The 22,953-nt window shown below is 35.8% G+C and overlaps 1 protein-coding gene across 4 annotated transcripts in view; it reads right to left on the minus strand.

Annotated features, from left to right (window-relative positions):
* LOC145672924 (serine/threonine-protein kinase Nek8-like) overlaps positions 1 to 22,953 on the minus strand; it is a 66,264-nt gene that overhangs the window by 12,518 nt on the left and 30,793 nt on the right. For all 4 annotated transcript variants that reach the window (XM_081742139.1, XM_081742137.1, XM_081742136.1 and 1 more), the window contains 4 exons: positions 9,509 to 9,608; positions 7,023 to 7,173; positions 4,713 to 4,907; positions 1,790 to 1,940 (listed from right to left, as the gene is read on the minus strand). In XM_081742139.1, the coding sequence (XP_081598265.1) occupies positions 1,790 to 1,940; positions 4,713 to 4,907; positions 7,023 to 7,173; positions 9,509 to 9,608 (597 nt within the window). The remainder of the gene's footprint in view (positions 1 to 1,789; positions 1,941 to 4,712; positions 4,908 to 7,022; positions 7,174 to 9,508; positions 9,609 to 22,953) is intronic.

The raw sequence follows: 22,953 nt of genomic DNA on the forward strand, positions 1-22,953 counted from the left end.
ACTAACTCCCAATCCCTTGGCAGGCAAATGCGTCATTTCGTTTCCTCGAAGCCCCCTTTACTATTACAGACACCGTATATGGCTCAACATTTTCTTTTATAGCAACAGGTTAATGGGACGTCAAAAACGGCAAGAACTTTTCTGATTATCTTGTACCTCATCCAATTTTATAGATGGCTTTCAATGGATGAGAGATCATAATGCCGTTCATAACTTGATATCTAAAACTGTTCTGGAAATATATGGTAAAGTTCGCAACACTGCTTAAAATTGTGTAATTCCGAGAACTTGTTATAATTACGCCTATCAAAAAATATTATTGTAATATTATAGAAGCAAAATAAATAAATAGAAATTTAGTTGCACATATTCGCCATTGTAAGCAAAACATCAAATTTAACCATTTATTTTATATCTCCGGGATGGTTTGAGCTATCATATTAATGTAAACGGCATTATTATATCTATGTTCAGTGAAAACCATCTACATAGTTGGAAGTAATACTTATATAAACACTTTTTCGAAATCAAGTCAAATTTTTAATTCTTTGTAACTTTGATTCTACTTATTCCTAATACGTCACATGAAGACCTCGTATTCGGCACTAAAGTACTATCGATGTGCGTTAATCTCTCCGTGTCACTTGCGTTATTACTATTGTACAATCCTCCAAAATTTCATTGTTTTCCGATGTTTGTGATAATGTAGCGTCTTTAGTTGCAACACTGCATGACAAGTGTGCTATTATAAGTTTTTCTTTAATATGTAGATTTGAAATACGTAATAACTTGACGTAGTGCCATTTAAGAAAATACAATTTTATGTTCGGATTGGTAAAACTGTTAATCTGATGCTATTTCCAGAGTATGTCAAACAAAATCTCCATTTTGATATTTACATGGTACGAAATGTCAGCTTAAAAGTTACAAGTGTGTATAAAGATCAATGGTCCACCCTGTACACTCATGTCCAAAATGATTGTCGCATATCTATAACTGTCTTCTTGTAAAAATATAATTTGATAATGATTTTGCAGGGTACTTTCAATACTGACACTGTGTGTATAGTCGGGAAATGTATATTTGTGGTAAATTTCATAGGAAAAGAATTATAAATACGAAAATTAGAATGAGTAAAACAAAATGTTGCTAAATGGACAAGAAATTTTTATTTTCGTTTTATTTTTCTTATTTACTGCTCTTTTGACATGAAATTTGCCACATACATGTCTTTGCCGACTATACACATACTAACATTGTAAGAAATACCGGGCTAATTCGTTATCAACTTATATTCCTACAACAACATATTTATAGACATGAGACAATAATTTTGGACATGAGTATACATATACTCGTATAGCGATAAGTTAAAGAAATTTTCACCGCAGTAAGCCAAGCTTTCCAAAATGCCGAGATTATTTTCCTTAAGTTGTATGTATTAAATGGAATGTCACATCATGAGACTACGGAACTACAGATCTCTTGAGTATTTCCTTTACCCTAAAATACTGTACACTAACTTATAGAAACTATAAAGAATCACTTTTTTTTTAAAATGGTATTCCTATTCTCATGACTACATTACTGGTAAAATAATCATGAAAATAGTAATCCCATGGTATATGACAAAGGTTGGCAGTTGTTACTCTTGAAGAAAGACAGAAGAAAAAGGATATTAGAAAATGTTATCCTGTTAACATTACTTATAACTATTTCATTTGGGGTTTCCACTTTCATATATAAATTATATGTTAATATCAGTGTCTGCTATCACTTATAAATATACCTGTTATTTCCTGTGCAAAGGAGTTTGTTGTTCGCAGTCAACAGAAAAGAGCAATCGACACCACAAAATGTCCGAACAACGGATGCATTTTTAGGTAGTTGAACCTTTTGAGGAATGTTATGAGATTCTTTAGTATCCAATCCTAGTTGTCCTAAGAAAAAATAATACAAATAAAAAATAAAATAAATAGAATAACTCAGAAACAAAAAGTAGGTCTCGATATTAGAACAGAATGCTTGATTTAGCCAAAACTCTGCACATATATATATATATATGATATGATTATGGTCCTTTATCAGCAGTTTCTCCGTGCAATCCGACTCCGTATGTTCATGTCATGTTACTTAGGTTAGGTTAGGTTAGTTTAGATTAGGCCGTAGGAGATAGGCCTTTTTTACTCTGAGGGACAAACTGTCTTAATCTTCGGCACCACGTGTCACTGACGGTTTTCTTTCGACTATTGTTCCACTTTGCTGATGTGGATTTGCCTTGAGTTCAGTAGCCCGTCATCACCTTGGACACTGTCCGTCACGCGCACTTGCCATTTTCGTCACGTTTGCACCATATAACCGAGCACCGTCAATTTTTCCTCTTTGAAAACCAGAGAGGTCGCCCATTTTACACTATTATCATCCGCTTAGTTTACTACACAGTGCTGTTCTATTGCTCCTTACGTAGCACGGAGTTTCCCAAACACATCACCACCAACAGCTCAGCTGTGCAGTTGCCACCTGAACGTTGTCAACCCTGACTACTGACGTCTTTCTAATTCTGTATTCATTAAACTGACTATATATATATATATATATATATATATATATTCCTACTTGTACTGTATATACATGAGTAGGAGAGGTTTATACAAACTACTTGGATATGTGTTTCGATATCTGAACTGAGAGACCGGGAAAATGTAATTAGGGAACATTTGACTCACCTTTGCTTCGCTGGTGATACATTCTCTTCGCAAACAACAACACAAAACTTCAAGATATGATAGAATACCTTTATTTAAAGGGCAAAGAAGTCGCTTTGAAGGTGAATATGAAAAAGACGAAAATGATGTTCAACAATCTGGCAAGAAAGTTATGGACAGAAGTTGAAAATACGGAATCAGCAGTGAATACTTACATTTGTCTGGGACAAAAGAAAATCATGGATGGCAAGACGAGAAACAAACAATAAAGGAGAAATAATGGAGGAATAAACAAACTTATTAAGTTAGGTTGGAGTGCATTGAGTAGAAGAAGTTTCACACTGAAATGTAAAATGTTATAGGTCTACAGCGTAAAATTTTCAATGAATATATTCTGCCTATTTTGACACGGATTGGAGACATAGACACTAACAAACACAGGTATTCAATCCACCGTATGCCGACTACACAAGAAAGCATGAAAAATATGTGCTAAGAATCACCTGTAGAGATAGGAAAAAGAATCACACGGGTCAGAAAAACGACTGGAATAATGGATATTATCCTGAAAACAAAGGCATTAAAGAATAATGGCTGGACATACAAAGGGTGTTCAAAATGTTTTGCACAGTGGTCTCTAATTTTTTTTTATCTGTTGCAGGAGAATGAAATTTTTTGAGAACATACTTGGAACATTTAGCTATAAGTTGGTATATAAAAGTATTTTCTTTTATTTACAGGTGAGCCATAATGGACCGTGAAGTACATGTCAGGTTGCGACAATGATCAGTGATGAAGTTCCTCTTCAAGACCGGCGATGACTCTGCCACATCGATTTACAGGAAGTTGCTCCCTGTTTATGGGGAGGACACATTGAATCGCAGCAGTACCCAGCGGTGGTTGCAGAGGTTTAAAGAAGGTGATTTCTCTCTACTAGACAATCCACGATGCGGTAGACCATCGACGGTAGTGAGTGATGTGAATAAAGAGACCATTAATCAAATCATCCAAGGACAAACTCCACAATTAACAAGGACCGTTACTCTTTGTCACTGGACAAGCTGCGACGTGCCACCAAGACCCATAGACCACAGCTTCAGGGTAAGCTCATCAGACTACACCATGACAATGCCAAACCCCATACAGACCTTGTGACGTAGGAGAAAATCACGAAAATGGGTTGGAAAATTGTTCTTTATCCTCCCTACAGTCCGGACTTGGCTCCGTCTGATTTTTTCCTCTTTGGTCGTCTGAAGGCCCACCTGCGTAGTAAAACATTTGATGGTGTAAAAGTCAATCTCCAGAATTTTACCAAAGTGCATTTAAATCATGGAAAGAACGTTGGACCAGATGCGTCACAGCTGATGAAGGCTACATTGAGTAGGCTCAGTGTATAGCTAAATGTTCCAAGTTTGTTCACAAAAAAAAATCATTCTCCTCCTGCAACAAATAAAAAAAATAGAGATCACTGTGCAAAACTTTTTGAACACTCTTTGTATTTCAAGAAGAGACCTGGGGTATGTCTTTATACAATGTAGTCTGACGAAATCATAAAGCACTGCGAAGCAACGTAAACGAGAAATACCATAGATAGATGGTACTTAAGAAGAATTGGAAACACCTTCATTCAGTATGGAGACGATCGTTGACTATAATGATATATGACTCAGTCGTGGTAAGCAGAGGGAAAAGGGGGAGTACAAGCCTGTTAGAAAAAGATACTATTTATGTGACACGCGTACGTATGCTGATAAATTGGCATCATTGTTTTTATCTAATCTACAGTATATGTCGGAATCCAGATGTAATTGAGTAAAGGAAAAGGAAGCGTACTACAAAACAAGTGTTCATTTTGCGTGTGTGGTTCGAAAACTTATTTAAATATTATGGCCTTATTATTCTTATTTGTTTTATAAGTATCTATCTATACTGCATTAATAACATTTTAAAGTAGCCTTTCAGAGTCTAAATTTATGCGAATTCTCATAAGAAATTGAAGTTTATTACCTTCAGATCCTTTTCCCCAACTGAATACTTCACCATCACCAGTAACGGCTACAACATGTGAATTTCCACAGGATACGTTAGTAACTTCCGCGCCAAGAAGAATTTCAACGATCTTTGGTCGTGATACTGAGTCAAAGTTTCCATGCCCCAGGCAGCCATCTTGTCCAGCGCCATATGTAAGAAGAATTCCTTTGTCTGAAAAATAGCAGAGAAGTTTCACTATTTTTTTTTTTTTTTTCAGTCTCAATTCAAACACACAAACATGAAATTTTAAATATGGCATTCTGTTATTAACAGTAGTGTTTTGAAAACAAAATTTAGATAATTAAATAATTTTACTCAACAAATATTTGATAAATATTTAACGTATTTTTTTATTATTATTGAAACGTTAAACAGATTACGATTTTAAAAAAAAAAGCTTTGCTCACTGTATATTTCGCAATGTGATTATATTTATTGTATTTTACAGAAAACAATGTCAGTTGAGTTACTGTCCTTGTAAGGCATTATAAGTTTTCTAGTAAACTTGTAAGGTAACATCATGTTTTGACTGGAAAAACGCTCTAACAAAGAATAACGTGCTGTGATAAAGTCCCTAATAGTGGAATACACCTTTTCACCATGCATAGTTAAGATTTATGTCACGGAAAACTGTTCACAAGTGTAGAATGCTGTTCCGGACTGATCTGAACACTTATCAGACGATGAGTAACACATTAAGATGTATTATCTCTCCTTGCTCAGGTTAGGCAACACCCAGAAGCAAGAAATATTGACAGGTATCGTTCGCTGGAATACGAATTTAGCCATGGAATAATGTATATAACTGGGCATGACAGGTTAAAATAAAAAGTTTATACTCGATGGAAGCTAAGAGTATTATTGGATGCTGAAAAAATTCTGTACGTAAGCCGTGCACTGCCACATTTGGTGCCGTATCAGGTGTTTGTTTCCTGAATGCTAACAGGCGTGAAACCTATGTCTCTACTGTAGATACGAAAACAATTGGAGCAATGAAAGCTTTAGGAATCTTCCTCGTGAAGTACAAACCTGCGCCAGAGACTGTTAAGTATTCTTTTTATGAGCAAGGATAGCTACTAATCAAGTACTTCCAACACAGAACTACCCACCAAGATTACAGCATACTATCAGGCACTGCATGTGTAGTGATCACAGGCATAAGAAAAGGAACTTTAACTTGTGTCGTGCTGCTGTACGATAACACCTGGTCACACATCTCTCAGAAAACGACCGCTAGTCAGTTCTGGAACATCTGCTCTATTGGCCAAACCTGTTACCGTGTAGTTTTTATATGTTTCGCCTCTCCAAGAGATACCTCGACGTTTTGAATCAAATACTCATTTCTGAGCCTATGTGATAAATTTGTATTTCTCACAGTCCAGAGCACTCTCCCAGTACGGTATACACCGGCGGCTGCTACAATAATGCGATCACTATCTCCAAGCTCACAGCAAATATTTCTGACAAATAGGTGTATGAGATTTTCAGGGATGTACCCTCATGTATCTCTTTGATCAATGCTGTACATAACACAAAAAGTACGGTCTATATGTTAGTATTGCTCATATAAACGACATATTTCTTACTAACTAGGGTTGCCAACTGGACGGTATTTCACCAGCCTGGCCGGAAATATTGCCATTATTTTGATTAAGGCCGGAGACCGCTACAAACTTCATTACCAGCCCCTTTATGACCAGTATTTTGAAATCTGTAATCCAGAATAAAGTATCGAACATTAAAATCCCTGAATGTTGAAGTATAAGTTTAAAAAAGTAAATTTCCTTTTTTTAAATCCAAAATTGTCACGTAAGGATTAATACACTTTTGTTCATACGATTCGATAATTTTAAAGAAGTGGCAATTACTGGTAAATACAATAAAATGATCAATACAGACTTCAGTTTCTCATTTTTAGCACATTTGCATCTATTAAGCCTATTAGTGATTATACTAAGGATATGCAATACAGGTGCTCAGGGGCGGATCCAGGATATGATCAAGGGAGGGGCTAAACCATATTTTGCCGTTTTATCCAGTGTAAAGCAGAATTGAAGCCCATTTTATCCAGTTTATATCTGAGCGTCAAGGGAGGGGCTATAGCCCCTATAGGCCCCCCTTGGATCCGCCACTGCAGGTGCTAATGCACTTTTGTCCATTATAGGACATTTCCTTCATATGAATGGGTCCGAAAAGAGATACTACACACTTAGGTGTATATCATGGGGAATTTTGAGGAGGTGCCGGTAATTTTATTTTCCAGAATTGGCAAACCCTATTACTAACCTGTCAAGCACGCAACAAAATCTTTCCCACAGGCAACTTGCGCAATCGTGATACTGCCTTGGTTCTCTAGAAAACGAAGAAGAAACTGTTGTTCAGGTTTCCCATCTATTACATTATTATCCTCTAAGTTCGTTGATGCTTTTTCCTCAACCTGGAATTGATAAAAAGGGGAAAAATTAAAAACAAAATAATAAAATAATACTAAGTTGATAATTTTCTTAATATTTCTTATTTCATTATAAATGTAAGTTCATGAAACAATTTTGTTTCTAGCGTTGTTTGTAACCTCTGAAAGCTTACAAACTAAAATGTTTCATACTTTGTATCATCATGTACAAAATAAGGTCGAAGAAACCTAATAAATGAAATAAAAAGAAAATTTATTTTTCGAAATGGTTAGTCAAGCAGTATTCATTAACTGTACTTACACCAAGGTTGTTTAAGAATTGTCCACACTTTTATTAGGATAAGAATTTTTATGGATGTTTCTTTATTACCATGTCATAACTCAGATTTTGTGTCAAAAATAATATAATTTTATTGTTTGTCATTCAATATTGTTAATTTTTAGAAAACCCAAAATTAAAAAAAAAAAAAAGTTTCGTGGTGGACATAAAGTACTCTCCTTTGGTGTAACGTGCTACCATAATGTACATATTATTTTCAGTTAAAGTTGAAGATTCTCACACTAGGCGTCGCTACGGGTATAGCTAACGCAGAGCGTCGTACACCTAAACGAAAAAGACTTGCTAGTTTCAGAGTGAAGACATTAATATTCTTCTCTATTTTGTACTAACTATAAACCTAAGACAACTGAAGGCACAAAATAGAGAAGAATATTACATTCTCTGGGACAGAAAATGATTATTTATATGTTGCACATTTTTTAACCCTCCCTAGGCACAAAATAGTGAAGGATATTACATTCTCTGGGACAGAAAATGATTATTTATATGTTGCACATTTTTTAACCCTCCCTAGGCACAAAATAGAGAAGAATATTACATTCTCTGGGACAGAAAATGATTATTCATATGTTGCACATTTTTTAACCCTCCCTAGGCACAAAATAGAGAAGAATATTACATTCTCTGGGACAGAAAATGATTATTTATATGTTGCACATTTTTAACCCCTTCCCTAGGCACAAAATAGAGAAGAATATTACATTCTCTGGGACAGAAAATGATTATTTATATGTTGCACATTTTTTAACCCTCCCTAGGCACAAAATAGAGAAGAATATTACATTCTCTGGGACAGAAAATGATTATTTATATGTTGCACATTTTTTAACCCTCCCTAGGCACAAAATAGAGAAGAATATTACATTCTCTGGGACAGAAAATGATTATTCATATGTTGCACATTTTTTAACCCTCCCTAGGCACAAAATAGAGAAGAATATTACATTCTCTGGGACAGAAAATGATTATTTATATGTTGCACATTTTTTAACCCTCCCTAGGCACAAAATAGAGAAGAATATTACATTCTCTGGGACAGAAAATGATTATTTATATGTTGCACATTTTTAACCCCTTCCCTAGGCACAAAATAGAGAAGAATATTACATTCTCTGGGACAGAAAATGATTATTTATATGTTGCACATTTTTTAACCCTCCCTAGGCACAAAATAGAGAAGAATATTACATTCTCTGGGACAGAAAATGATTATTTATATGTTGCACATTTTTTAACCCTCCCTAGGCACAAAATAGAGAAGAATATTACATTCTCTGGGACAAAAAACGAGGATTTATGTGGTGCACATTTTTAACCCTCCCTTGGTGTGTGGTGTTACACGTAACCTCTTGGCGAAATGAAGTTTTACGTCCCACGCTTATGCCGGTTAGGCTAAGGGATACGGTGATGATGAGAAATGAATGAAATGGTGGAATGAAGAAAGTGAGAGGAAACGGGAGAACCCGAAGAAAACACAAGCACACGGTTTTTGTCCACCACAAAGTTTACTTGACCGAGCTGGGATCTAACCAAGGATCACAGGCACCAGTGGTGAACGCTCTACCACTGAGATAACGCGGTCCCGTAATCTCCAGCTGTACATAGGATTAATCAAAAAGACAGTTACAAAGGGTTGACTACCTGACCGAGAAGTCATAAAAGTTCTCTACGAGCACATTGAATAATAATAATAATAATAATAATAATAATAATAATAATAATAATAATAATAATAATAATAATAATAATAATAATAATAATAATAATAATAATAATAATAATAATAATAATAATAATAATAATAATAAGCTTTTTGTATTTGGTGGAAGCAACTCCACAGCAATGGAAAATACGAATAGTTATGTAAAAATAGATGATCAAACAGCTAAAAGATAATAATCTTATCACTACTTTGCTATTTTATATTTTACCTGAAACAAGAAGAAATGAATATAACGTAAACAGAAAATAAACAAAAATAAAGCTTGATATTTTGGATTCAAACAAAACACTGCAAACCTCCCACGAAATAACTCGTCCCTTCTTGGTGACTGCAATCCTTTGGCATGTTCCGATCGCAATCTGCGAGATCTCTGGCTCAACTGTTGGTAACGCCAAGCTACATGTATAAAATTAAAAAGATTAACAAAGCAAGTACGTGTGTACTTAATTACCGAACCATAACAATAACAAAAAGCTGAAATTAACAGATATTGTCGAGAAACGATTAATGATGGCTCACAAGGTAGAAGATCTAATCCTAAAGCCGGCCACAGGAAAATCGCTAGTTGAAATATAAAGGATTCATTGAAGATTAACGCAAATGCAAACTAACAAAGACTTAATTATTTATAATTGTTTAAAGAGGTAAGCAATGCTAAAAGGAACTTTTAAATAAGAAATGAACTTAAAGAAGAAAAAAAGAGCAAATTTAGCATTAATATCTTGTTACGCCATAAATAGCTATACGATGTGTATTAGAAAAGTCATGAGACTGGTTTTCTGTCAACGATGTATTTTATTACTTTTACAAGTCGAAGTTATCCCCCTTCAAAGTAGTTCCCCCGGGCGGCTACGCAGAGATTAAGGCGTTGTTCGCCGCATTGCTTGAAAACTTCTGATGAAATACCTTTCAGCTCATCGGTTTACGCTCTTCTGGGTAATTATCCAAAGTATGTTTTAATGAAGGAAGCATTAATGGGAATTGGAGATTTCAAGGTTACAGGGTAGATCATTAACAAAATCAGGTACAGATGATACAGTTACTATAGCTAGAACCGAAGAAGGATTACAGGAGATGATTGACAAAATAGTTAACATTGGGGAAATTATATGGAATGGAAAGCAACATCGAAAGTCGAAAATTATGAGAATACGCTATGGAAACGCGTCCTTACGGGTCAGAGTAGAACAAGAAAAACTTCAAGACGACGATAATTTCAGGTATCTGGGAAGTATTTGCACGAGAGATGCTTACTGCAGGTCAAGAATTGCCATAGCCAAAGAAACATTCAACAAGAAAAGAGCACTCTTAATTAGCAGGCTTAATTTTGGACTAAGGAGGAAGCTGGCCAAGTGCTAAATATGGAGTATTGGCCTGTATGGTTCAGAGACTTGGACATTACGGAAGTTAGAGAAGAAATATTTAGAGAGCTTCGAAATGTTGTGTTGGAGGAAGATGGAGAAGATAAAATGGGCAGAGAGGGTAATAAACGAGGATATGTTAAAACGGATAGGAAAGAAGAGGACGCTTTCAGCCAGCATCGTTCGTAGGAAGGCCGACTGGATTGGACACATCTTGCAAAGAAATTGTTTTCTTCACAGACCATAGAAGGAACGATGGAAGGAAAGAGACGAATGGGAAGAGGAAGAACGCAAATGATTGATTATTTGAAAAATAGAAGAAAATATTAGGAGTTAAAAGAGGAAGCTGAAAATCGAGAAACGTGGAAGAAACACTTCCAGGCACAAACCTAAAATTAATTTTTTTTTTTAAAAAAAAGGAAGAATACTAAATAATTGTAATAATAACCAAAATGGCGCTTTTTCAAGTGTTTCGGACCAAGGGAAATAAAAAGAACTGACAAAGATTGACATCCGGCGAATAGGGAACTGAGAAACATTTTTTTCCCGAAAAATTCATTGATGGAGATTGCCGTGTGACATGGTGAGTTGTTGTAGTGCAATGCCTAGTTACGACAAAAACTACCCGATTAAAAAAAAAAAAAAAAAAGTTTGATTGATAGTTTGTCCTAGTGGCACAAATTCCATGTGGACAATCTCCAAACTAAAAAAAGTAGTCTCAAAAAATTTGATTTTCAATTTGTTTATTCTCGGCCTTTTGAACAATTGTGCCCTGGATAGAGAATCTTTTCCATGAACCCTTTGTAACTTTTCGTACATCACAACAGCGGATTCGCCAACTTTACACAAAATTTGATGGCACAATGTTGCTCAAACTTCTGCCGGTTCATTTTCGTAATGCATTTCACAAACACAATTTCACTTCAAATGCTCTTAATAATAATTGTGTAGCAACTGGAGGAAGTTCAAACTTGCACTATGTCAACAGCAAGAGTCAACTTGACTGCCGGTAAAACTGGAGGTAGCAGCGCTTTCGATTCGTGCACAGTATTGCCAGTCTCGTTACTTTTCTAACACACCTCGTATGCTCGTTTTAAGAGAAAATTAATATTAAAAGTGCATCTTTAAATATCTTCAGTTTAATAATTGTGGCGTTAGTTAAGAAATGCATGACACATGTGTCTTCTTCCAAAATTATTTTTCAGAGATATCTAAAAACAAAAGAGAGAATAGTGTATGCAGAATGGTTACTTCCGAACAACTACAAATTTAGTTAGTAAAAATGCTAAAGATACACTGAATAAATATTACAAACATGAAAATGGTTTGATAAGTAACTTGTTTCCATATTGAAGAAAAAAAAATTATTAAGTTGTTTAATGTATTTTATTTTTCGATATAGTCCCCTCGAAGTTCAATACACTTGTCCCAATGTTTTTCTAGCTTCGTGAATCCTTCGTGGAAATGAATTTCTTTGAGATTTCAAAATACTCATTTACTTCCTGTATGACCCCTTTCAGTTGACTCAAATTTTCTTCTCCTGCCAGGAAAGTTCTGAGTTTCTGGAATACAAGTTAGTCCGAGGGATCTAGATTTGGTGAATAGACAGGATACAGGAGTTCAAATCGCCAAATCGCAGTTAGGCTAATTTTTACTCACCAACAACATGGCTTTTTCTCTGCTCCGGAGTGAGTATATGTGGCTCCCATTTTGCGCGAAGATTTTTCATATGCAATTTTCATTATGCAAAATGTGAGCTCCCATAATTGAAATGATTGCAGTTTCTGCTAACTGGCGCAGTTTCACTCGTCTGTCGGCTAAAACCAAATCGTGGACTTTATTGATGATTTCTGGTGTCACAACTGATTTAAAGACTCCAGAACATTCTTCAATGCTTGTTCTGTCAAACTTAAATTCATTTACCCAAAGTAGAATAATTGCATAGGAAGGACATATGTCACCCAATGTAGTTAAAAATCATTTTACAAATTTTTTTCGCTGTTTTTATTTTCTGAAAAAAAGAACTGAATCACATCATGAATTGCAATTTTATGCATTTTTCACTGTTACGCAATACAGTTCTGTTTAAGCAACTGTCAAACAACGAATTACTGTAGGAATGACTTGAGACCACATATTTTTATTCATAGAAAGAAAATTGTATGACTATATTTACAGATATCGTTAGTGCCATCTATGAATATGCGAAACAAGTTACTTATCAAACCGTCCTCGTAAGTGCAAGGTGGCCCAGCCAAACTAAAACAAAACTTCATGACGGTACAACATGCAAAGGGTTGCAGCTTTCCAGGAGAGGGTAGAAAATGAAATGATAATGCATTAGCTTCCAATGCACTTATTTTTTACTTTCTAGGCTGAAGTTCGCTAACCCAAGAAATTTCTCAATTCTTGTACACGGGGCGTTACATCCACTTACTTTAAAAGGACATTTTCTATAAATAGTAAATACGGAAATAAGAATTAATACTGAATCAACTTGTCGAATACTTTAGTTCTATTTATATTGAAACTACGACTTAGAAGGAGGAAAAACTTACGAAATAAATGGTTTTGTAAGTGCAATTTTTTCTCGAACATTCACAGTGAGTTTCTAAGCTTTGAAGTTCCCCGATTTCAGAAGTTAGCCTATACTTTCATAAATATGACACACATATATATTATTCAACCTTTACCATAATCAATCAAATACAAAGTTGTCAACATCATAATCCAGGACTAAAGGAAATGAAACTGGGAGACCAACATCAAACGAAGAACGAAGTTGAGCAACAACTTGACAAAGTGTGCACAAGTTAGTGTTAACCCAACCTACTATCCATCATGTCTATGAATCACTCACTCGCACACAGATGTAAAGAACATTTAACATTTAATTCACATTAAACAACATTGAATTTGAAGCTAGTTTTCATAAAATGGTTACTCCAGGTAATCCTATAATGTATAATATTACCAATATAAAAATAATATTGGAATACTGAGTTTGTAGTAGGATCTCTTGCGTTAGTTTTAAGCTACATTTCACACAGTAGCATAGTCAAAGTTATATTAGTATATTACGTAATATGTTAGTCGTTTAGTCACCAAATTACAAGCATCAACACTAACCAATCACGAGTTAATAATATCTAGTCACATTTTCGGAGATAAAAAATGGATGTAATACGTGGCAGCCATCTTCTTTAGTTATAGTGTAGTTTAAACCTGATTGATCAATTTATATATTAGAGAAAGTTATCCAGACAGGGAAAAAAAAAAAAACAACTTAGAAGTACAAATTAAAATATAGTATAGAAATTCTCTAGTTCAGAACGTAACTTATAAACAAAGTTCGTAAAAACGAATCTATATAAGATGCAGAGATGAACAATTTGTGATCATACTGACACCTTTCTCTTCTTCTTAGTTGATATATATACACAGCAAAAACTGAGGCGTTTAAACAACACAAAATGACTACCACTTTAGCGAGTTACTTGTGTGTTCATTTAACACCAAGGATACCACTTTCCGAGCATATCAGAAATAACTCGTTACTGGCTGTGAGTATTTGCATTGGTTTTCATTATTTGGTATGAGCAAAGATTTACGCAGTATATTTGGCACTTGTACCAAGTAACGAATAACGTTCTGTTTTCTGTAATCGGTCACAATAATAGTTTTGCAAACCTGTGAATTGTCTCACAACAGTTACATGAATAGCAGTGCTGCCATCTGTTTTCCTTATCTGTTATTATGTTTTAGCACCTAAGAACAGAAGATGGCAGAACTGTGTTGAAACAACACATAAGTAACACGCTACGGGTGGACAATTTTTCTTGATATGCTTTCTAAACTAACAGACAGAAAACGCTGAAATTTTGAAACATGCAAATATCGGCAGGGAGACATTGACATAACCTGCGATATTACCAAAATAACAGTTTGTCAACTCAACATAAAGTTACGTTTTTTTTTTTTTTTTTTTTTTTTTTTTTAAATTTTAAAGTGGTGCTAAGTCAGGTCATTCCATATCTCAAGTCAACATGTTAAACAAACACTTACAATATTAGATTTCCTATTCGTGTTGCAAACTAAGGACGCTACGCTTGCAGTAATAATGCAAGTGAGGCAGACGGAGCAGTAGACATCTAATACTACAGTGACAATATGACGAATTTCGAATAAATAGGAACAAAGGTGCAAGGATTGAAATTATGACTTTTTTCGGAAATCTTTATTTTGAAAAACTGCTTAGATAAGTACGTCATCCGATTGATAGATGACTTTCAATATATGTAAAGATCATAATGCCGTTTACAGCAACTTGATACCTCAAGCCATGCTAGAGATATGATAAATATTAGTAAAGTTGGCAACACTGCTTAATATTATGTAATTTCGATAACTTGTAATTACACCAACCAAAAATATATATTTGTAATGTTATAGAAACAAAGTAAATTAAAAAGTGTTTTAAAAAGTTCCCACAAATATGTCATATTAAGCAATACAGGGTTAGCCTAAATGATTCATCGGGTTTCAAAGCTCTGTTTAATGACAAGTATACGACGTACACAGACGGGTGAAACATGAAAAGATAGACACACTTACCAAGCTTAAAAAACTCACCTCGTGGCTCACGTTCACGCTAGATGGCAGGTCTGTAACGGCACTTTACAATATGACGGTAATGCAAGAAACGTTTGTGTGTTAGAATATGCTAAGTGTTCATCGGTTACGAGCGTTCAGCGTGCATTCGTATGCAAATATGAAAATGCTGCACCTGGTCACCAGCGCATTTTGCTTTGGTTTCCCCAGTTTCGTGATACTGGTTGTTTGTGAAAAGCGAAAAGCACGAGGAGACTGCGTGTCTCAGAGAAAAGCGTGGAGCGTATGATCCACAGCTCTGTGCGTAGCCCATAAAAAAACAACTGTTCGTGCAAGCCGTGAACTGGGCATTCCGCAAAGTGGGATGTATTGCGGCAGAGTTTGCATTTCAAACCTCACCGTTTGCAACTGTTACAACGAATCCACGGTGGCGAACGCTCGTAATCGAACACTTCACATATTATAACACACAAAAACTCTTCTTATGCATTGCCATCATATTGCAGAGTGCCGTCACAGGCGTGGCATCCAGCGTGCACCAGGGGCGGATCCAAGGGGGGGGGCGATCGGCGCGATCGGCCCCCCCCCCCCGAAGAGGAAACTTTCTTACTTTATATATATAAATAAAATCCATCCCAGAGTTTGGAGCCCTTAAAAGTAGCATTATGACAACCTACCGCACCCCCCAGAAGTCGGTCCTGGATCCGCCCATGGCGTGCACGCGAGTTACGAGGCGGGCTTTTCGAACTTGGTGAATGTATCTATCTTTTCATGTATTATCCGTCTTTGTACGTAGTATACTTGGCATTAAACAGTGCTTTGAAACCCTATGAATCATTTGGGCTACCCACGTATACAGCGGCGTATTCTGCATGAATGCAAGGCATGCATTGCATGCGTTCTTATTCTAGTTTATTTATTTTTAATTAATTTTCAACGAGCCAAGACTGAAAAATTACGGAACTTCCCTTGATATCGTAGGCCAGTACGCGTTACGAAACCTGGCAGTCAGTAGTTGAGAAAACTGTTCACGTGTGGCGCTGCAGTATTCTCGACAATGTGTGTAGGCATCCGCTTAAGATCCTTGTCGTCCGCTAGCCTGTAAACCTGTGTTTTATTTGGTGAAAGAAGCGAGAGAAATCCAAAATGCATGCAACTCGAATGTTGCACGCAGCATAGTTGCCATCTATACATATACACGAAATGACTAAATCAAAGATATACCAAATACTCTCTCAGTTTAATTGCATTAGCTAAATGAAGGAAATGAGCTAAATGAATTAAATTGCTAGTACGGAGAATATGTATTGACATTATCTCAAATACATTTACTTTGTAGTCACTTAATGTACTATTTGTTAAATAAAGAATCGCGCAGATGTGATTTAAATGTGTATGAATTTGTTTAGTGAAAAAAAAAAAATGCTTAAGTGGTTGGAAACAAAGCATTAAAAAAAAAATGTCTGACGTGAAAGCAGAATTTCTTCTGCTTTTGCAGCGTTGTCGGATCTAAATGCAAGAGAGTATCGGTGTATGAAAAAAATGTTTTATGAATGCTGTGAAATATAGGTTTGAATTACGGCAACAAAGCGTACTCTTGCGGAAAGCACAAGTTGGCCGAAAAATCCGCGAAAATTGACGAGAGAATGTGTTATCGGAAGTCCTCGTTCGAGCGGGAAAAGTTCATTGACTCATAGTTGAAGAAATTTCGGAAAGATGTGTGGTGCGGTGCGGTCTTTAACTCTATTTCGTTTCGCTGTATGAAATATTTATAGTGCGTGCGTTTTACTTTATCGTTAGTGTTGTGTCTTGTGTGAAGTGTATCCTTTTAGTGTTTACTATGGATAAAGAAGACGTAATTTTGAACTTGTTTGAAAAACCTTTCAGTGCTCGCCCTATGGAGGAAAAGTTACTTATAGTAAGAAATGGACGACCCACTCCAGCTCTAACGAACTTAAAGTCACAAAACAAAACTTGTGTGCGTAATTTTAATCCCGAAGTGTATAATAAAACTGTGTGGCTTTGCGGTTCGGAAAATTCGTGCAAACTATTTTGTTGGCCTTGTGTTTTGTTCGGAACCGAGAACTCACCATGGAACAGTAAAAACCTATATTTCACAGGCTACGCAGACCTGAATAACCTTCATACTGCTATTGCAAGGCACGAAAAATCGGACTCTCACGTTAATGAACTAATAACTTTGGCGACCTTTGGCAAAATTAGAATAGACGTACAATTTGATAACCAAAAGCGAGAGGATATTAGAAAACATAATGAAACCGTAAAAGAGAATAGGGAAATTTTGAAAAGACTAACGTATGTGACGTGTCTTTTAGGCAAGCAAGAATTACCATTTCGCGGGCACGAAGAGAGCGAAGAATCGAACAACCGACGCAACTACGTGGAAATCCTGCAGTTATTATCAGAATTTGATGCAAAATTGAAACATCATTTGACCACATCTAAGGTTTTCTCAGGTACATCTCCCTTAATTCAAAATGATTTAATAAAGTGTGGGTGCAGTTATGGTTGAAGAAATTAAATCTCAAATCAAAGCAAGTCGTTTCGTATCTATTATGATCGATGAAACATCAGATGTCACCAATCTATCCCAGTTATCTACTGTGTTGCGTTACAGTCACAACAATAACGTTGTTGAAAGATTGTTAGGGTTTAGTGACGTTAGTTCTGATCGTAGTGCTGCAGCATTAACAAATCTAATTATGAAAGTGTTAGAACAGTTTGAGTGCAAAAATAAACTGATCGCACAAACTTACGACGGGGCTGCAGTGTTAGCAGGTGACATAAGTGGGGTCCAGACGCAGGTAAGGGAAATTGTTCCGGAGGCGATTTTTATACATTGTTACGCGCATAAGCCAAATCTTGTGTGGCACAATCCGTTTCCTTTATTAGTGCTTGTCGCATATTCTTCGTTACGATTAATGGAATTGCTGCATTTTTCTCTTCTTCAACAAAAAGAACTAATATGTTGGACACATATGTTAAGAAAAGATTCCCACGACTTGCAGCTACGAGATGGAACTTTTCCAGCCGATTAGTGCAAACTATTGCTAACTGCAACGATCAGCTCCAGGAACTATTAGAAGCCATCTTAGAATCTCCTGGGGATTGGGATAGTATTACCGTACAAGAGGCAGACGGATTTCTTGCAAAGTTAAATGACTCTCAGTTTAATTTTCTTCTAAATTTGTTTCAAGACATATACACTTTCACCGATGTAGTGTTTAATATCTTACAGTCCAAGTCTTTAGACATTGCGTATTGTTCAAAAGAAATACGGACACTGAAGGAGAGACTGTCATCAAAACGCAACAATGGTTTTGAAGAAGTTTGGCGCGACACCTTACTATCTAATGATCCGCCGACAAAACGTCGAAAACAAGCCAATTCCTTATCAGTAGAGGAGGAATTCAAGAGGCTTTATTGTGAAATATATTACACCATAATATAGCAGCTGCAGCACCGTTTTGATTCACTGTCAGAAATGTCTTTTTTGGAACTTCTTGATTGTTCTAAATTTTCAAAATTTTCAAAAGATTTTCCAGAACAACAGTTTGTGCAATTGGAGAAAATGTACGCAAAGTTCTTTGATTTTGTACGATTGAAAGCCGAGCTTAAGGGTGTCTATAATTCAGATCATTTTGTGGGAAGGAGTTTGGGAGATATTTACAACTTCTTAGTTTCAAATGGTCTACAGACTGGCCTTCAAGAACTTAACAAACTGTGCGAATTAATTAGAGTTATACCTTCAACTACATCATTAGTGGAACGTTCATTTTCGGCCTTGAAACGCATAAAAACATTCCAGAGAAATTCTCAAGGACAAGAACGTCTTTCGGCTTTGGCGATGATGTCTATAGAGAAAGATCTTCTAATAGAAATGAAAAGCAACGATTCATTCTTTGACAAAGTCACCGAGGAATTTTACAAGACGACCAGAAGAGTGGATTTTCTTTTCAAGTAATTGGTGAGTATTATTATAATTCTAATTATTTTCTGATAGTCTACTCTTTTTGAACATGTTATATTTACAGAGAATGGTGGGTACAAGAGTAACGCAAAAGAGCATTGAACCCCCTTCTTTTCCCAAACTATTTTTTTTTTTCAAGTATTAATTCCGCATTACTATTAGGATGCGCTTATAGATGCGCTTATATATACCAATGCAACAAACAAACTTTGGAGTTATATACATGCTTGAGAAACCACTGGAACGTAGCGAGGAACATATATAAGAAAGTATCCATTAGTTTTGTAAGTTTCTGGGCGAGAGGAGCAAGAGGAAATGCATTTACATGGGCGATTGGAGCATCCACATTCTTTTTGCTCTTCTGTCAAACGAAACAGAGAGAGAGGGAGAGAAAAAAAGCGCAATGTGCCTGCCTGCTCAAAGGTGTCCCTCTTTGAGAAAGGGGATGATTGTCCTCGCTGACAATCTTCCTCATGTCCTCAGTCACAGTTGCCAACTTATTTAGTTTACCACTGTCTTTTTTTTTTTTTTTTTTTTAAAGAGCTTAAATTGGAGAAGCAAATTCAGCACAGCATTGGATTGATTATTGGGTGGATTATATTAACCCTTGGATTGATTATATTATTCCTTAGTTGTGTTTCCGAGTGAATAGTGTGTATTTTCAAATCGTTCAATAGCTACCTAGTAAGAATATACTTGAACTACGTTATTTTATTAGCGGGAGAGGAAGTGCAAGCATTTTAAAGCATAAAAGTGATTTTGAAAACTAGTTAGAAATTGACGGTGGAACATTCGTTTCTCGAACAGTGTACTGTTTGCACTTGAACAAAATATATTTCTTTTCATTATTCAATATTGTGTCCCCCCCCCCCCGTGAATGAGTGGTTACGCTCGTCGCCTTGTAATCAAGGGGTCTCGTGTTCGATTCCCGGTGGAGAGACAAGTGGTTCGGATCCCACATTAAGCTGTAGGTCCCATCCTTAGGACATCATCATCATCCCATGGAAGGCAATGGAAAAACACCATGGGACCTTCGGGTCAAAGACTTGCCTTCGGGCAGAACACCAATCATCATCATCATCATACTGAAACAGATGTAAAGTTTATTCTACGCCGCAAGGTAGAATGTTCCACCATAAAGGAGTGCTGGAGCGTTTTACAAATAATAATAATAATAATAATAATAATAATAATAATAATAATAATAATAATAATAATAATAATATAGTGGTAGTAGAAATAGTGGTATTGGAACATTGCATGCCCAACCTCAAAACTCAGGATACGCCACTGCACGTATATCAAGTTTCACATTTTTTCCCCCTTATCTACGGAATGGTTTGAGATACTAATTGGTGCAATGATCTTAATATTGGATGTGATATTTATCGAAACATTTTTTCAAATAAAGTCCTTTGAAACAAGTCAAATTTTCAATTTCTTGTAACTTTTTCTGGTTTGCTCGAAATAAGCCATAAGGTGACTGTACTATTCGACATTAAGGTACTTTGGGTGTGTACTACCCCGTCCGTTTCACTTGCGTTATTATTGTTCTAGAAACCTTCAAAATTTTGTTATTATTCAACGTTTGTGATACTGTAGTGTTCTTAATTTGCAATATTTCATGACAAAAGTGATATGTTTTCGTTTTATGTGTAGATTTGAAATATACAATAACCTGACGGAGTGTCATTTGAAAAAATATAACTTTATATGTTAAAACTTTATATGTTAGGTTGGCAACACTGTTAACCTGGTAATATCGCAGAGTACGTCAAAGAATATCCGCCTGCTGGTATTTGTATGGTACAAAGTGTTAATGTTATTTTTTTTTTTTATTAGTTTAAACGTTACAAGTAAATCTTTAATATATAAACTTGTAATTACCCCTGCCAAAAACTATTATTGGAGTGCTACAGAAGCAAAGGAAGGCAACAACTATTTTAACAATGCCATTCATTAATATACAGTATACAGTAAAACCTGTCTTCAACGGACCATTTATTAAACGGGGAATATTTCACAGTTCCATGAATTTATTGGCGAAAATTGTGTTAAATCCGTTTATTAAACGGAAACTGTATTACGCGGACAACGGTAATAAAAACAAGTCTCTCAAAGGAAAATTTCAAGTTTCGGAGTGCAGCATTTAGCAAGTTTTTAGACATCCTATGAGAGGTTAGATATATTTTTAGGAAAACAAACAGTGATGTGCAAACCGAAGGACACACGACGGATATACATGCTTTAGTTGAGAATTATATGGAATGTGTGAAAGGAGAAGAGGAGGTGGAGGAAGAAGAGAAATAAGGCATTCAGCTGGAAGAAAAGAGTGTAGGCTAAAGACGAATGAAGATTATTAAAAGTTTTAAAGGAACTGCAACATTTGTCTTACTTCGAAATGACAGATACGCTTAGTGTGGTTTCTCAGGCTAAAGTCTGTGTGGAACGTTGAGCAGACAAACAGTGATGTGTACAGAAAACCCTCCTTGACTATTGAGAAAATTAAGTTAACGTGTGTACATTTTTTTTTTTTCTGTTCATTGTAAGTTTTGCGTGTATTAATGCATAGTAGAAATAAATACTGCAGCTTGACTAAGGTACCTATAGCATCTTATTTTATCTCAATACGTCCATTATATGCATGCTTTTTTCTTTCTATCTTTCTTGCATAAGTCTATCTTTGTTAAAAGGAAACCTATCTTTAACAGAAATTTTTGAAAGTTCCGTTCAATTCTGCTAGACAGTTTACTGTATAAGTTACATTAAACATTCCAGTAACATTTTTTTAAATGTCAATAGATGTAACACTATGAGACATTACTTTATCCATCAAAGAATATTAAAGCAAAATGAAATATTTGTTCCTAGGAACATTACTATGGAAGGAAATGGAACAGAACCTCTGGCATTATCCTTGCCTTTTTATCAACAACGCTTAGGTTCTAGCTCATATTACATCTTCCATTAATATATGATGAATAGTTTTCGCCGCTGGTCAAGGGCTACACACGAACTCTTCGTGCATGTAGTCTCGGGTTGGATTACCTATGGGAAAGCATTGAACGCATTACCTCAATCCATGTAAAACTGTAGCTTCACGTCTCATATAACCTCAGCTCTAGAAAGACACACAAATATAATCAATGCAACAGGAATGGTTAGTCTGAACATCATTTGTTGAAAATTACTAAACTTGTTTTCATACTGAACAAAACTTCTCATAATGAGTATTTGGAATTATACTGAATTTGTAAGATAGTGATTAGTTTCAAATATAAAGATATTTACAGTTAGAACCAAGTGGGTAAGTTACATGAGAAATTGTGTGCTGGGTTTTTAAAGTTCGGGACGTGTATTTCGGACTTCTTTAAGGATACTGAGGCCATAAGTATAAAAAATTAAATGAAATCTTTGAGATTTACGTCCCACGTTTATGTCGGCTAGGCTAAAGCAGACGGTGATGATAAGAAATGAATGAAAGAGTGGAATGAAGCAAGTGAGAGGAAATGGGAGAAGCCCGCGAAAACCTACGCACATGGTGTTTCTCCATCACAAAGCTCACTTGGCGCGAGCTGGAATCGAACCAAGGACCCCATGCACCACAGGTGAACGCTCTACCACCCAGCCATCGCGGCCAGATAAATAAATAGAATATTGGTGTATAATATAGTTACAGCTACACAGGATAGAATGATCTTGGGTGGTGAAGGTTCAGTAATAGAGAGACTAATGAATAGAAAGTGGTCTGTGTCGTTAAGAGAAAGACACTGTATGA

This window comes from Thermobia domestica, chromosome 16 (genome assembly GCF_964235325.1).
Source record: "Thermobia domestica chromosome 16, izTheDome1.hap1.1, whole genome shotgun sequence".
NCBI lineage: Eukaryota > Metazoa > Arthropoda > Insecta > Zygentoma > Lepismatidae > Thermobia > Thermobia domestica.